The 17,497-nt window shown below is 37.7% G+C and overlaps 1 protein-coding gene and 1 non-coding gene across 2 annotated transcripts; one reads left to right on the top strand and one right to left on the bottom strand.

Moving 5' to 3' along the window:
• Window positions 1-202: 202 nt before the first annotated feature.
• Window positions 203-309, bottom strand: LOC142168545 (small nucleolar RNA R71). The gene has a single exon (XR_012698400.1). It is a non-coding gene; the product is annotated as a small nucleolar RNA R71 (small nucleolar RNA).
• Window positions 310-12,072: 11,763 nt separating this feature from the next.
• On the top strand, window positions 12,073-15,143 carry LOC107787587 (transcription factor MYB61-like). Its single transcript, XM_016609179.2, has 3 exons — window positions 12,073-12,313; window positions 13,088-13,217; window positions 13,840-15,143. Exons 1-3 carry the CDS (start codon window positions 12,175-12,177, stop codon window positions 14,387-14,389), a joined length of 819 nt encoding a protein of 272 aa, XP_016464665.1. The 5' UTR covers window positions 12,073-12,174; the 3' UTR covers window positions 14,390-15,143.
• The last annotated feature ends 2,354 nt before the right edge of the window (window positions 15,144-17,497 follow it).

Here is a 17,497-nt window from a genome sequence, read left to right as displayed (position 1 = left end):
CTTGATGGACTTTGAAGAAATCATGAATATCTTCCAATAAAATGGAGTGTCAAAAGTTGTGGTATACTTGAGGGCATTCCCCTTTTCATTGAAAGATGATGCGAAGCACAGGATTCATACCTTACCCACATGGTCGATCAGGACATGGGATGAGATGACCAAAGATTTTCTTGACAAGTACTTCTCAGCTGCAAAAACAGGGAAATTCAGAAGGGAAATCCACAATTTCTGCCAGAAGGAGACAAAAACGGTTTTCAAAGCTTGGGAGAGATTCAAGGAGATAGTCAGAAAGTGTCTGCATAATGGAATTGATTTGTAAATGCAACTCCAGAATATTTGGTATAGATTGATACTTTCCTCGCGACAAACTCTAAATAATGCATGTGGAGGTCCACTAATGAAGAAAAATCCGAAGGAGGTTATCTTAATCCTTGATGAATTATCTGAGGATGCTAATCAGTGGCCGACTGAGAGCAACGATAGAAAAAAATCAATTGGGGTTCAAGAGGTTGACTCTAATACATCCATGCAAGCCCATCTAGACACCATGGCAAAGGAGATAAGAAAGCTGACATTAGCCAAGGTACAGAGTGAGCCTCAAGCAACATGTGACTTTTGTGGAATGGGACACCCTACACATGAGTGTCAAGCATCAGCTGAGGAAGTCAATGTTGTGTGGAACTTTAATAGAGGAAACTACCAAGGTGGGAATAACTATAATGCTCTGGGTCAAAGACATCCAGTTTATTCGTGGAGTTCACCTAGTGGGAGCTTGAACTCATGGCAGCAAAATAATCTCAGACCCCAGGGTCAAGGACCACCAAGTGATTAGTGTATAAGTTTGGAGGTTCTTGACCATGTGGAGTGAAAATAAAAGGGTGAACTTAGTGCCTACTATGTGTTTGAAAAAATGACTTATTGAAAATATAGTGAAGCTTGTTGATTGATTAGAGGATAATTGTTTGGTGCTAATGTGATAATAGATGATAAGTGTGGGGTGGACGGTTATGTTCTTAGGTTGTGAAACTTCAACGTGTTAGCCCGAGTACTAATTGATTGACCACCACATGCTAATGTGTAGCTTGTTGCTAATTGGGATGTCCGATTCATGCGAAGTATTTGTATAGGGTTGTATTGTAACTTCTTGATTTTGTAGTGGTACATTAGTATAACTTCTTCTTTTCTTTTCTTAGTTACTAGTTTGGCTTCTTGATTTGTATTTTACACTAGTATAGTTCGTGGATGTTGCTGTAATATTATATTGGTGGTTGGGTGGGTTGTTGATTACTTGTGGCATGCTTTCAATGGGGTAGTCTGAGTCCCCGAAATAAATTGTATTTGTGAACATTCCAATAGCATAAGTTTGGGGTGGTTACCCCATTTGGTCTTGTTTTTTTTGTTTTAAAGTGTTATGGCTAATATTGTTCGCCTTGTGCAGGTACAATGTCTAACCGTCCTAGCAAACGTTCTACCACAGGTTCCTCCGAGGTTGCCTCTAGTAGCCGTCGAGGAGGTAGGGGGAACCTCCCCCCCGCTCCAATAGAGGAGGAAGAAGAGCGCATTGATCTAGATGCGAATGTAGTACCAGAGTGCAAATTTGGTATTCGGGCTGTCTTAACCCATGCTAAATATTGGTTCCAGACGTTCGTCCCTGCGGTGAACCGAAGCCTGAGGCTGCTATCGACGATGGTAAGTTGGATCGAAAATATAATGAGATATACAACAACATTCGGGCTTTGGGTTTTGACAGTCTGTTCCGTCCAGGTGATGCGGTGAACGTGAACCTTGTAAAGAAGTTTTATGCCAACTGGCAACTTGAGGCCAGTCTGGATTTTGTGTACGAAGTACGGGTATGAGGTAAAGTGATTCATGTCTCCTTCTAAGTGATCAATCAGATTTTGGGTTTCATAGAGCATTCCTGTAACACCCCGAAAAATTTCGAAGTACTTAAGTGCTATTAAGAAAGTTGATGTGCGCTAGTTATATTGTTTTGTGTGCAGATGAGGACTTTTAATATGATGTATATCAATTGGATATGATAATAAGTGTACGAGGCATATTATAAGTGATGTGGGGCCTAAGGAGAGCCCTAAGTCCAAGTCAAGTTGGAAATTTCATGATAGGCTAAAAGTTTCAAATGAGTACGCGCAGGACTAAACTTTGGATGAGCATATCTACATATATATAAGGAGTTATGTGATATCTGACCTATCAAATTAAAACTCTTCGAGTCTAGTTTCTAACGCTCCAAACCTTTTGTCATTTGGACACTCCTACAAGAAGTTATGACCAAATTACTAAAGGCTAGCAGAATGCAAGTCTACAGCCAATTCTGCGACCGCAGAATCATTCTGCGACCGCAGAATCATTCTGCGACCGCAAAATCATTCTGCGGGCCATAGAAGTGGTTATGCGACCGCAAAATGGTCGCAAACCTTCCACTGAAGCCCATTTCTGGGCATCAGTTTTGCGGTGCATTGTGCGACCCGTATACCAATTGTGTGGTCCATTATGCGACCGCAGACCTGAGTTTGGGGGGGGGGGGAGAGGGGGGGTTAATTTTTCTATTTTCATAACCTGACCCCATTTTGATAAATAGCCTTTGGGGCTTATTTTGGGGTTATTTTTCTGAGTGTTTTAGAGAAATGTAAGAGCATTTTAGAGAGAGAAGGAGGGAACCTAAAATTCTAATCATCCAATCTTGCACCAATCTTCAAGAATCAAGGAAGCCAATCACAAGATCTTCATCTAAGAGGTAAGATTCAAACCCTAGTCTTCAATTTCGAGTTTGGGGTAAAAGTTTGGTGATCAGGAGTATGATTCTTGGGTGTAAGGGTATTATGTATATATGCTTGTACCAATAAATTTTATGTGAAGATTGTTGAGCTCAAATAAGTAAAGATTGGGTTGAGGAGTGAAGAAAATCTTGTAGAAGAGCCTTGTAGTTAAATTTGCACACCTAGTGTTTGATAAAATGCTCAAATGAGTTGAAACCATGAATATCTTCCTAATTTGTATTCAATTTTGTTATGTCTCAAAATAGATTGGGATTTCTAGAATTTCTGAAATGTTGTAGTAATTTAAGGAAAGCTCAAAGCGAGGTATGTTGGCTAAACTTCTTTCCTAGAATTTAATTCCATGATGTTCTTGTAAGTCCCGAGTTATTCTTTATAAATCAACTATTCTGAATAAACTTTGTGTTGAAAGGTATATGTTCAAAATGTATTCCGGACGCTCCTATCATATGATGTTATCCTTCGGGAATGTGTTCAAAGCATGAGTTGGGTATAAAAATATTATGACTCCACATAGTGTTTCAAGTGAAGGCTATTATGCCAAATTGTGTAAGAAGTCTCAATGTGTATAAGACTCTTAATTGCTCATATGTGTAATAAAAGTCGTGATTAGGGATTCCTTGTTGTCGATAATCTATATAGATGCTTGAAAGAAAAAGTAGTGAATTGGGGATATAAAGTTTGAAGTAGTGAGTTTGGGATATAAAGTGTGAACACCGTGCCAAGAAGGAAATTTATACTTGTGGTCAATTGCGCCAACAAAACGAAATGATGTGTGAAATATTATGAAATGAGCCTTGATTTAACTATTCCAAATTGACTCCGAAAATAGAATTATCCAAAAGCTTATGTACTCAAGTCATGTTCAAATGTGGTTGTTCTAACTAATGCTATGCTTGGTAGGTACTTCCAATATGTTGTGATTTCTTTCATATTCATGAGTTAAAATTGTATATTGCCCTTTTGGGGAAAGGTATTTCAAGAGTATTCTATATGATGATGTTTATGATGATGACCCATGAAAGTAAATAAATGAAAATCTGGAATATGATATACAACCACAGTGCCATAAATGAAGAATAATATGTATGGCCAAGGGAGCCAATGAAATAATGATGTTGTAATAGTTGAAAGTAATTGTGAAGTGATATATGGTGTGAAAGGTTATGAGATGAACACATTTGTACTTATGTTCCCAATGTGTTGTAAGCTCCTACGCCCTCATGAGGAGAGGCTATGGTGTTCCTAAATATTTTAAATACTCTTAATTTTCTATGATCACCCATGGCAAGTACAAGTAAGTGATAGTATGAACATGAAATGTGGCAGTTGCCCAAGTGAGAATTATGAGGTGTTATATGTCCCAATAGTTTCAACTATAGTTGTATGCTTATGAAATAATGTATGTAAATGACTTCGATTGTTAAGTCCCTAAGAGTCATGAATCTAGCTAATGACCTCAAGATGTCAAGTGAACGAATAATGAGATGAAAGGGAGATGTCCTATGCTAAATGATGATGAACCTTAAGAAAAGAAATGGGGCTCATGTGCCATTGAAATTGACTTATTGATTTACCATGCATGTGCTAATGTAATGAGTTGTGTTTTTCCATGATGAGCATAAACATGAAGTATTCCAATGATATGGTAAATTACGACCTTAAATGTAATGACAAACTATGTCGCTTTGAGTTTATATATGGTATTGTGATTAGGATTACACCTCCACCCGCATACATTGGGGTGAGGCGGCAAGGCCACTTTGTGTAGAGTTTTGGTATTGTGGAATACACCTCCACCCGCATATATTGGGGTGAGGCGGTATGACCGCTTTGTATAGGGATTGTGGTATTGTGATACACCTCCACCCGCATATATTGGGGTGAGGCGGTAGGACCACGTTGTGTAGGGATTGTGATATTGTGATATACCTCCACCCGCATATATTGGGGTGAGGCGGTAGGACCGCTTTGTGTAGGGATTGTGGTATTGTGATACACCTCCACCCGCATATATTGGGGTGAGGCGTTAGGACCGCTTTGTGTAGGGATTGTGGTATTGTGATACACCTCCACCTGCATATATTGGGGTGAGGTGAAAGGACCGCTTTGTGTAGGGATTGTGGTATTGTGATACACCTCCACCCGCATACATTGGGGTGAAGCGGCAGGGCTGCTTTGTGTAGGAATTTTGGTATTGTGATACACCTCCACCCGTATATATTGGGGTGAGACAGCATGACCGCTTTGTGTAGAGATTGTTGTATCGTGATACACCTCCACCCGTATATATTGGGTGAGGCGGCATGGCCGCTTTGTGTGAAGGTGGTTATACAATCACATTTTTGTACAAACGCATTTGCGTCTTGTTCAATCTGGGGCCAATAGTAACGAACCCTTATCAAGGAGTTTTATGCCAACTGGCAACCTGAGGCCAGCCTGGATGTTGTGTACGAAGTACATGTACGAGGTAAAGTGATTCCTTTCTTCTCCCAAGTGATCAATCGGATTTTAGGTTTCACAGAGCATTCCCACAAGCTCTTTCAGAAATTTCTCCGTCAGCCAGACTATCCAAATATCCTTTGACAACTATGTGGCGCTGACTCTTCTGCTGCATGGATGCAGGATGTTAATGATTTCCACAAGGACATAAATAAGAGAACATTCCATAGTCCGGCCAGGGTTATTTTGTGGCTAATCAATGCCAAAATCATGCATACCCAAAGTGACACTGATGTCTCCCGGCTGAAAGTATGTTTGATCTATGCCTTTTTGACAAAGATGCGGTTTGATCTTGGAAAACTCATGCTGGAGCACATGGCAAGAATGCGACCATTTGGGGCCCGCCGCCTATACTACCCGAGTATAATCACCTGACTGTTGTGGGCGCACCACGTAGAGGAGGAGTTTCATTATGACCGGACCATCCCAGTGTCATATCCTATCAAGGCTATTGATGTCATAACAGTGATAGCTCCTCCTGTTGCTGCTGTTACATCGAACCAGAGGCTGGTCCGTGTTGAGGAGACACTACAACTGTTGTTTGCTGATTTGCGCCTTCGCTCTGCTAGGGGGGAGACTTACTTAGAGGAGCTGCAGCAGGACCACCCCCTTTCTGCAGCCACTCAGCAGTGGTTGGGCTTGGCGGAGGGAGGACAACTGCCACCGGATGAGGATGTGAACTCCGCCCCCTCCGATGATGAGGAGTATTTGCGCACCTTCGAGGGTACTGATGATTATAGGGCCTCAGGGAGTCACCTTTTCACTGTTGTTTTTCCGTTTTGCATTGGGGACATTGTAATTTCTTCAGTGTGGGGGTGGGGTGCTCCTATTTGGTTATATTTGTATTTGTTTCTATTTGCTATTTGATTTTATTTGATTTATTTCTTGCTTTTGTAGATGATATGGTCTGTAAATTATAACTCTGCATTCTATCGGCCTGGAATAGTTAGTAATTAATTGTTTAGTTTCGACTCTTCACGACGATGGATTTCGTCGACTAGCTTCTAGAGGGATTTGAAGTAGAACAAGAAAAATTCAAAAAAAATAATAAAAACAATCAATCCAAAAATATGATTTTGATTTGATTTTATTTTATTTTACTTTCTTAGGTAGTATAACAATCCCCCTTGATTTTTTTGTGTCGCGGTTCTTTTCCAATTTAATTGAATCGAGTATAGTTAGTTTTTTTTTAGTTTTATAGGAATAAAGAATTTTGAGTCACAATGCTAATTTGTAGCAATTTTCCTTGACTGTATATGCCTTGAGAGTGTTGAGTGCCTTAGTTATGACGCCTAGGCTCAGTTCTTGACTCTTAAATAAGTACCTTAAGTTGTGTGATTGCAGGGAATTAAAAAAAGAAGAGAAAATCAGAATCTAGAAAAAGAAAAAATTGTTTGGTGTTTGTATATATTATAAAGAAAATTATTCCTCACTAGTGGTAAATCTTGCTTTGTCTGTGCTTAAAGAAATGGGGAGTTTGATGTTAATATGATGTGAAGGTTGGAGTTTGGTTCAACATAAGTGTGGGGTTTAAATTATGAATTTGTAAGTATTAAAGTGCTCATGGAGGTGTAACCACTATATCCATATGTACCCTACCCGTCCGACAGCCTACATTATAACCAAAATAAAGCCCTACTTGATCTTTGATTGAATTAGCTCAATTAGTAGAGTATTACACTACGGGCAAGCTTATGGTACATTCTCTGCGCATGAATTTTATTTCTGAGAGCGAGTGAATTCTTTCTATTTTGAGTTCCTATTTGTTCTTGAATTTTATTGTGTGTGGAACTACTCTCTATTGTTCGTGTGAGGGCACATGACTTGGGAAGGTAAGGTAAAGTCTTTGACCTCTGTGTTAGAGTAAATGAACATGTTGTGAAAAACGCGTGGTGCTTTTGAGTCGAGTCTTGAGGTTAGGATGTTACGATAGGGTGCTTAGTCTGTTTTAAATTTTCTTGGCATGATGTGTTAGGGAGGTTGTTTGATGAAAAGTTCATCCCTATGTGAAGTGTAGTTTGATTGCTCAAGGATGAGCAATGGTCTAAGTGTGAGGTGTTGATGGTAGGCTAGAAACCCGTATTTTAGCCTTAGTATTGCACTCTAATTACTGCATTTTATGTTTGTTTGAGCTTAAATAGTAGTGAATTACATTTATTATATATTTTATGCCTTGCAGGAAGTGATTCAGAGCTAAAAAGTTAATTTGGAACTGAATCGATCAATTTGGAGTTTTGAAGTCTGAGTAAAAGCCCAAGAAGTTAAGTCAGGATCGTGTCTAAGAGTCGTTCACTAAGTCTGGATGTCAACAAGAGGATGAAACAATTTTACTCTGAGAAAAAGACACTGCCGCGCCGCATGGAGTTCTGCGAGGCGCGTTGCGGCAGTGAAAAACTTGCATGACCGGAAAAATACAAGGCCGCTGATAATCTCCACAAGCACGCCACGTGGCTCGGCGCGGGGTGCGGCGTGAGTGTACAAAATTGTTAGAGTAATTTCCTTCTTCGGATAGGAAAGGATAGTTTTATCCGGGCTCGTTCCTACATGGTATAAATACACCAAAAATACGATTTTGAGGGGAATTTTGACCTACGAACGATTGGATTACCAACCAAGGCAAGAAGACTCAAGAATTCATCAATATTTTAACCTGCAATCGGTGCAATACGGGAGTTTGTATCGAATCATTAGATTTGATATTTTCTTTATTTTTGAACCTTATTGAGATGTCTTATTCCATTTCTATGGAGTAATTTCCATTAGGGTGTTGACATATACGATGTTTCGATAATTTGATTAGGGATTCGATTCTTGATAGTTATTAGAATTAATTGACGGAGCTTTAATTTATATTGTGGAGTTATTTATTATTTTACTTAATCGAAAGAGGAGTTTGATATTGAATTTCTTCACATTTGATGATCTAGTTTAAATTCGTGATTCAAATAGGTAATCGAAAGATCCCCTTAAATTGTTAATCGAACTAGAAAATTGGGAAATATTCGTGAGAAGTTGCCCTTTAGATAATAATTATCATTTTATTGTTGTAATTTTTTACCGTGCTTCAATTAGATTAATTACTGAAATTAATGTTTAATCAAAAGAGGAACATTAATCTCAAGTGTAATCTGATCATCGGTTGAATTTGTGAGAATCAACCGTATTATAGAGTGAATTAACTCAAGAATTAGATCCCTAGTTAATTATCTTGAACCTATCTAGTCAAATACCCTTATCCCTCTCATTGATATTTCTTCGTTGCTCATCTGCTGTCTTTTGTGATAAATTGTTATTTGATTAAATGTTAGTAGTTAATCATAGTAGTAGTCATCGAATCAAATTGTTAATTATCCTGGATGGTAATCAACTGAAGATTATTCGAACACTATTTAAATCCAATCCCTGTGGAGACGATAATTAACTATACTATCTTTGGCTAGCGAGCATTAATTTTGTGTTGTGTTTTGCGCTTGTCATGTTCCTAAACATCGAGCCAACTGTCCTTGGAAAGACCTTATAATTTTTCATCAACAAGACAATACCGAGCAACTTTTGTTTGTAATGCTCGAGAAGCTTTAGAATCTTCAGAAAATTTTCCATGCCTTAAAATATTCTATAAACCCGTTTTCCCATTCCCATATTAGGTTGGTTGAGTTAAATTCGCAATACTCATCCATGTCCAGGACTGAATGCAATAGTTGAACAAATGCACCGGAATTGGTTTCGTTCATTTCTGTTGATGGCCCTAATTGGCCAACGCATCCGCCTTTATGTTTTTTTCTCTTGGTATATGAATCACCGACCACTACTGAATCGGGATCCCAGTGGCTCTTTATCCTACAAGCTCTACTTCTCTGTCCTTCTGTCCGGTCCGACCCTTTCTGAAGACTGCAAACCTTTAGCTCCACGCCCATCAAACTCTCATTTGATAAATAAGGTTGGAAATGACTTCTGGATGATCTCTGGTTTCGTTCATTTCCGTTGATGGCCTAATTAGCCAGCGCGTCCGCCTCTATGTTTTCTTCTCTTGGTATATGAATCACTGACCATTCCTGAACCAGGATCCCAATGGCACTTTATCCTACAAAGCTCTACTTCTCTGTCCATGATCTGTCCTTCTGTCTGGTCCGACCCTTTCTGAAGACTGCAAACCTTTAGCTCCACGTCCATCAGACTCTCATTTGATAAATAAGGTTGGAAATGACTTCTGGATGATCTCTGGTCTGCATCAGAATCATTTTTGATTTGTTTTTGATTTCGATCATGGTTACGACCCTTGGATGACACCGAAGAACTCAATTGATCATCTTCAATTCTGATTTTCGATTCATAACGATTATGGACATCTGTCCACGTGGTTGCCTGGAATTCCCACATGCTCTCCTTCACTTTTCTCAAGGCATCGGAGCTTAAAGGATTGAGGCCTATGGTGAACACCTCTACTGCCCATTCATCCGGTACTGCCGGCAATACCACCACCTCTTTTTGGAACCAAATCACGAACTCTCGAAGTAATTATATTCTCGTTGAGTGATTCTAAATATATCTACCTTCCTGGCTTGGACTTTCCTTGACCCCGCATGAGCTTTGATAAAAGAATCTGCAAGCATTTCAAAAGAATCAATTGAATGTTTAGGTAAAAGAGAATACCACGTTAAAGATCCCTTTGTAAGGGTTTTGCCAATTTTTTTTTTAGCAAAACTGATTCAATCTCATGCGGAGCCAAATCGTTTCCCTTTACAGTCGTAGTGTAAGTTGTGATGTGCTCTTGTGGATCTGAAGTTCCATTATATTTTGGTATATCCGGCATCTTGAATCTCTTTAGGATCAACTCCGGGGCCACACTTGGTTTGAACGCTAATTGAGTATATTTTTTTAAATCCGGGCCCTTCAATACCGGAGGTGCCCTCGGGATCTAATCCACCCGAGCATAGAATTCTTTAGCGTTTTGATCAATCCGATCATTCATTTCCCTCATGAACCTCATGAGCTCGGCTTTAAAAGGATCATTCCCGGATGCACTACCTGCACCACCTTCTTGATTATCATTTAATCCAAGCTCCTCTCTCGAAGTGATGTTACTGATTCTTTCAGCTGTTTGATTTGCAGGCAGATGGGAGGGGCTTGAACTCCTCCATTGGAATTATTAGAAGCAACCGAAAGTGCTTGTTGGTGCTAGTCATTTTCCAGTCCTATTTTGAGAGATGATTCATGATTTTCTTTTGCTGCGCTGTCAAAACTTTCACTATTTCGACAACAGATCCATATCATCAGAGGCAGGACTCCTATCATGCCGAGGATTTCGTTCTTCCCGAGCTGGAGTTGTCTCATCTCGGTCATTGCGAGTTTCACTGATTGGATCATCATGTTGTTTTCTATCACGGACAATATCTTCACGCTCATTGTTTGTCCCAATATTGAATGAGTTGTTAACATCATTAGTTTCCATATTTGCTTTTACTTTGCTAAAGAAAAGTGTCAAAATACGTTAGTAACATATGAATGGATCAAAGTAATACCACAATTGTCTATGTCCCACGGTGAGCGCCAAACTGTTTACCCGTAAAACGGTACAGTTAAATTTGTAACGTGATTCTTAGACACGTAAATTAAATTGATCCAAGAATATAAAATAACTAAGAATAGAAATAAATTAATTAAGAATACTTGAAAAAAATACAAGCCTGACTATGAAGTGAGATTTTTCGGAAGCAAGAATAAGAACAAAGTATTGAGCAAAAAGATGTTAATTGAAAGTAAGAATAAGTTTAGCCTTTTCTTGTGCCAATATTTTGTGCCTACAATGAGTATAAATTCCTCTATTTATAGCTAAATTTAGGGAGATGATATCTCCAAATCAAGTTCCTATTTAATATGAATAAAGATTCCTCTTGATAGCTGCATAACGGTTGAGTATAAATGCAAAAATTTATTGTAACGGCTGCTCCTTGAATACTGCCTTCTTCAACCGATACCTCACTTTTAAACTTTTGTCTCTGGTTCTAATATCTTCGGAATCCCATAACACCAGTTACATGCTCGTAACCGGTATCGATTATTTGCTGACTCATACCTTATATGTCTTTACTGTCACATGTCAACTCGACGAACGTCCACCTGTCATTCATCAATTTTATCACATACAAAGGCGAAATGCTTTTATAACCTCGACAAGGCAACTCAAATTCCTTGATAATATAACCTGGTATTTCAAGAATTATATATATATTAGAAAACTTGAAATCAAAATATAAACATATAGTAGCTAGCTTGGGGCTTGAAAAACCTTGAGAAACAGTTAGTGATTTCTGTCAAGTAGGTGTAAGACTGCTAAATGACACCAGACATGGATCCTAAAGGTTTAAGATACTTTTGTCTCAAGTGGTTCTAATTCCTAATCAATTCTCGGAATTTAAATGAGAGATATGAACATGGGCGGAGCCTGGGGTGCAAAAGGGTACATTTGAATCCATTTCCTCAGAAAATTATAGTAGTATATTTGCAAGGACATTTTTATTTTGTAGATATAATAGATGCTAAATTTATTGACTTCATGTGTTTCCATTTTTATATTTTCAATTCCCTTATTAAAAGTTCTGGCTCTGGCACTCGATATGAACAATGAGAAATTATATAGCTGAACCAAATTGTTTGGGATTGAGACATATAATCGTAGTAGTATATATATCAATAAATGTTATGTTAGGTGGTTTGGTTTATAATTCCCTTTAAATATCAGGTCGGCTAACCACATCATTAGGACTTCTAACTCCTCTTTTTCACGCTCTACAGTCTACAGAGACACACAAAAGCCATATATTTTTCTTCCAAGCATCTGAAACATATCATTCACGAGTACCTGTTTAATTGTTTGAAAATGAGATGCAAGCCAACAGTAGACAAGCCAAAGCAAAAGCACAAGAAAGGACTGTGGTCTCCAGATGAAGACCAGAAGCTCAAAGACTACATTATTACGTACGGTCATGTCTGTTGGAGCTCCGTCCCCATCAATGCTGGTAAGTAGTTAGCTTAATATTTTCATAAAATGCCAGACACTTACCCCTGCTAAATTGTGTGTCAACAGTTGAATTGTGTGATCATTTTATCAAAAACTTATGGTAAGTTATTCAAGATAGCACACTTTTATTTATTTAATTATATCTTCCACACGTCCCACATAAAGGCCTAATTATTTTTCATGGGTCAAACATGTGGTGGTAATCGTGATACTTAAGTCCTGTCTGCTCTAATACCATGAGCTTTCGGATGAGATGGTCACAAAATTCATAAATGCGGTACAATAATTGTCTCTTTATTTTTTGCATAACTTAACTTGTCGACAATATTTGAGCTTACTAATTTTAAGCATGTGCAAGTAAAATAGTTCAGATATCCAGCAGTACTAAGTTAAACTTGGGCTAGATCAATGATTGCTAAGCAGTACAATGCCGCACTACTTGGGAATAGTTTTTTGTTGGGAACAAGTAGGGTGGCAGCAATAAGTCAACAAACAATTGAATTCTCTTATAACATAAAGGGATTGATTAGATATGCTTGCCCCTCATGTACCACTAATGTAAGCTCACTCGACTTGAAATTATGTACGGTTTTTTTGGGATGTAACGAAGGCTTTTAGACTAAGGTAAGATTTGTTGGAGCTATCCAATCTCTTTAACTGTTAACGTGAGACTGTGTTTCAATATCCAAAAAGAGTCAAGACCAATTCTAACCTGCATTATATGACTTGACATCTGTGGTATTCCTTCATAATATTAAGTATTGTTTTACAGGCTTGAAAAGGAACGGAAAGAGTTGCAGATTGAGGTGGATTAATTATTTAAGGCCAGGCCTAAAACGAGGGGCATTTAGCACAGAAGAGGATGAGACTATCCTGACCCTTCATAGCATGATAAGCAGCAAGTAAGAGACCATTATTTCCTTTACTCTTCTTGAATGTGAAGCAGTTAGCAGCCTTGACTGCCCTCAATTTTTATTAAAATATGAAATACAAGTATGCCAAATGATTCTTGAAAGTTGACCTAAAATGTACATAAAATACATAGATGGTAGGGAATAGATGAAAACCGCTATTGAAAAGAGGCGGAGCCAGGATTTCAACTTTATGGGTTCTAGATTTTAGAACGATGATTTCAAGTACTAATAAATGAGTTTTAAATTTAATATCCATACATATTTAATTAACTTTTTAACATAAATACACTGCTTGAGCAAAAACTATTGAGTTCGCCGAACCCGTATTCAGGCTTCTAGCTCCGCTCCTGCATAGAGGAGGTTTTTTTTAAATGAGATTAATTTCTATATATTGACAGTATAAAAAGGTTTTTGAACATCCTAAAAAAGCCTTAGGTGGATCAAGTTTAACTGGCTCAAAATACAGATTATGGGAGAGTAAGGGATTAGGGAAGGAAAATCTTGTTCACTAGACTAGCTAATAAACTTTTGGATTTAAATTTTACCTTAATTAAGAACAGATGGTAGTTATTCATTATATTGAGTATCTAACAAGGTTCGGTATAAACAGGTGGTCTCGGATAGCACAGCATTTGCCTGGGCGGACAGATAATGAGATTAAGAACTATTGGCACTCTTATCTAAAGAAGAGATTGGCCAAAAAAGCAAAAAGTGAAGGCCAGAGCCAAAATATAGATGGAGTATCTTCTTCTTCTTCTTCATTGAAGTTGACTTGGCGAAACTCTAGTTTGGACTCATTTGCACAAACAGAAGGATCATTGGTATATACAGATCAAGATTTTTCACTGGTGGATTTCTTAAAAGAACCTCGTAAAAGCAAGTTTCGTAAAGTATTATTCGCCGAGTGGTTTTCTTTAGATCAATTTAATGGCCAGGATTTCCAGAATTCAGATCTTTCCAAGAATAACTTGTGCTACAATAGTTCAGAGTTCCAAGATGCTTTCATGATGAGTAAAGGTGCCTATGAGAATGACATAAATATTCAAGGGATTAATAATGAAACAGTAGATGATGATATGTTTCAAGCACAACTCAAGTTTGAGGATCAGTTGTCTACAAATGGATTTGAAGAATTGTTATATGGTGATTTCAACATATAGCCTGTTTGGCCTAAGCTTCTAAAATCTGTTTATTTTGAGAAGTGCTTTTTTTTAAAAGTACTTTTCAAAAAAATACTTTTGGCGATAATCAGTTTGTGTTTGACTAATTAATTTGAAAAATACTTTTGAGCAGTAATTAGTGTTTGACCAAACTTTTGAAAACTGTTTCTAAGTATATTTTTCTCAAAAATGCTTCTCAGAAAAGTGCTTTTGGAGAGAAGCTACATTTTTCTGCTTCTCAAAAACTGCTTCTGCTTCTCGTCAAAAGCACTTTTTTTCTTTTTAAAAATTTGGCCAAACACCTCAATTTTTTACAAAAAGCACTTTTGGACCCAAAAAAATATTTTTGCCCAAAACAAGCTTGACCAAACAGGCTAATAAACAGTGATGTCATATACACTAGCTTGAGTTCTTTTCTACACTAGAAGAATTCGCTTTGTCAAATGGTGGTAAGTATTTGAAACTAATAAACCAGAACCATCAGTGCTTTAAGGTCCTGTTTTCTTCATAGTGATAACAGTCTGAGTTAATCGCTAATTTGTTAGCATAAATGCCATTTTTTTCCTCCATGTTGTAATTACAGATATATTCTATCTATAATAAAATGAGAAATAGGACTTGATAACCCTTGGATAGTATGCGGAAGAAAGGAGTAGAGCAGTAATATGGCAATAGAAAACATATTATGAAACTTGGAAGAGTATCGTGGTGTGCCTCTATCCCTAAGGCAACGTAATATATTACATTATTTATGATTTGAACTTTCAAAATGATGTATTTTTAGGACGTTAAAAGGTCGAATAAATCCCTGTGTCAAGAAAAAAAAGTGTCAAGAAGTAAAGTGATAAGACAAAGCTATCCTATTACTTCATCCCTCACTTCAAGTGATCTCATCATAACTCATCTCATGTTCTTTCTTCTCTACTTCATTATCTTATGTTTTCATCTTAGTATATTTTTAACAAAAAACTTAATTTGGATAAAAGTAATAGAGCATGCATCTTAAATCAGAAAATCAAAGGTAAAAGAAAAGATATATTCTTTCTTTATATTTTTTTTAGAAAACATGTCACGACCCGGAATCCCAACCTTGGGGCCGTTATGGCGCCTAACGTCCACTTGATAGGCAAGCCAACATTAGTATACAGTTAATTATTTTAAAACTAATTAAAAAGCAATTTAATAAGAAATAACATTGTAGAGTTTTAAAAACAAATATAATAAATTCAAACACTGACTAATCAAACCCCAGAATCTAGTGTCACAAGTACATGAGCATTCTAACAGTGCTACAACCAAAGTCTGAATAAAAGTACAACTTTTGAAAAAAAAAAATAGTAGAACTAGATAGGGAAGGGGACTTCAGGTGCGGACACCGTCCAGCTATACCTCAAGTCTATGTGACCAGCTAATCCGAGCAAGCCTCCACTAACTGTTGTTGGGACCAACTCCAAAAATCTGTACAAGAAGTGCAGAAGTGTAGCATGAGTACAACCGACCCCACGTACTCTGTAAGTGTCGAGCCTAATCTCGACGAGGTAATGACGAGGCTATAACAAGCCACTCATTAAAACCTGTACGAATATAATGAAATAACATCAAAATAGAGAAAACAAGTATAACATGGAAACTAGAACAAAAATTACGCATCAGAGGGCCCAGAATAACATCAAAGCTCAATTTTCTCAATACAACCCGAATATGGAAAACAACAGCTCAAAACAGTGAAATATGTCTTCTCCATCGCGGCACGCAACCCGATCCCACACAAAATTAATATAAATGAACATCTACAACCAAATATGACGTAATCTAAATAAAACGCAATAAAAGAGCTAAACAAAGAAAGTCACAAAGCGGATAAAATAGTTATATAATAGCACACAAGATCAAATAGCAAGTAATGACAATTAATAAGTAAAGACAAGGATACAAAGAATCAATTAGCAAATAAGGCATGTAACGAATAAATGCATGAATTCAACAAGTAATTGCAATTAACAATTAAAGCATTTAACAATTAATAATATGGATTAAATGAAGGAAAGAAATAATTGAAAACAATAATAAATATCCCAACACGCATGCTTAACCCGTGACTACGCATATACACTCGTCACCTTGTATATACACCATCTCCACACATAAATCAAGTAGCAATTAAACCAATCAAGTCCTAATTCCCTCAAGTCAAGATTAACCACGATACTTATCTCACTCAGTAACCAAATCAATATTAAACCACGGCTTTTCCTTTAGAATTAACCTGCGAACCATTCAAATCTAGTCAAATATAGTTCAAACAACTCAAAAAAGCTTTAGAAACTACCCACGAGTGAAAAAGATTCGATCTTTAATAGAATTGAAAAAAGACAACAAAAGTCAACTCCGAGCCCGCTTGGTCAAAACCCGAGATTCACATCAAAAACCCGATTATCCAATCACCCTAGAGCCCGGTTATGTGACTTGTTCGAAATCTGACCTCAATTTGAGGTCTAAATCTCAATTTTACAAAATTCATAATTTGCACCCAAAACCCCTAATTTCTACCATAAAATTCATAGATTAAAGGTTAAAATCAATGGGTGATTATGAAAATACATCAAAACTAGTTTAAAATCACTAACCAATGAAGTGGGAAGGAAAATCTCTTCAAAATCCTCTCTAGGTCGAGCTCTATCTCTAAAAAATGGTATTTTGCAAAAGAATCCCGACTTTCAACTTTTAAATAGCTGAGCGTCAGGTGTTCTTCGCGTTCGCGAAGCACCTGACGTGTTCGTGAAAAGTAGCTTCCTAAAGGCCATCGTGTTTGCGAGGTCCTCTTCGCGTTCGCGAAGGCTTAATTCCCAGCATGCATCGTGTTCGCGAACCCTGGTCCGCATTCGTGAAGAGGAAACACTTGCCTTCCCCTAGATCTTCCCAAAGCATCGCATTCGCGAGATGACTGTCATGTTCGCGAAGGGTAAGTCCCCCATTGCTTCGCGTTCGTGACCGGCCTCTCGCGTTCGCGAAGAGCAACCAGCCCAAGTTTCCCCTTCGCGATCGCCAAGCACAAGGAACTTTAAACTAGAAAAATGCAGTTCTACAAGTTCAAAATGATCTGAAACC

The sequence above is a fragment of the Nicotiana tabacum genome, chromosome 13, assembly GCF_000715075.1.
Source record: "Nicotiana tabacum cultivar K326 chromosome 13, ASM71507v2, whole genome shotgun sequence".
Taxonomy (NCBI): Eukaryota; Viridiplantae; Streptophyta; class Magnoliopsida; order Solanales; family Solanaceae; genus Nicotiana; species Nicotiana tabacum.
The sequence above is the reverse complement of the archived record's forward strand: the minus strand, read 5'-3'. Positions and strand labels throughout refer to the sequence as shown.

Bases quoted from the DNA above. Each gene is read 5' to 3' on its own strand.
- LOC107787587 (XM_016609179.2), top strand. From the start codon at position 12,175: ATGAGATGCAAGCCAACAGTAGACAAGCCAAAGCAAAAGCACAAGAAA. The intron at 12,314-13,087 runs GTAAGTAGTTAG...ATTGTTTTACAG, and splicing joins CTCCGTCCCCATCAATGCTG to GCTTGAAAAGGAACGGAAAG. The intron at 13,218-13,839 runs GTAAGAGACCAT...CGGTATAAACAG, and splicing joins CATAGCATGATAAGCAGCAA to GTGGTCTCGGATAGCACAGC.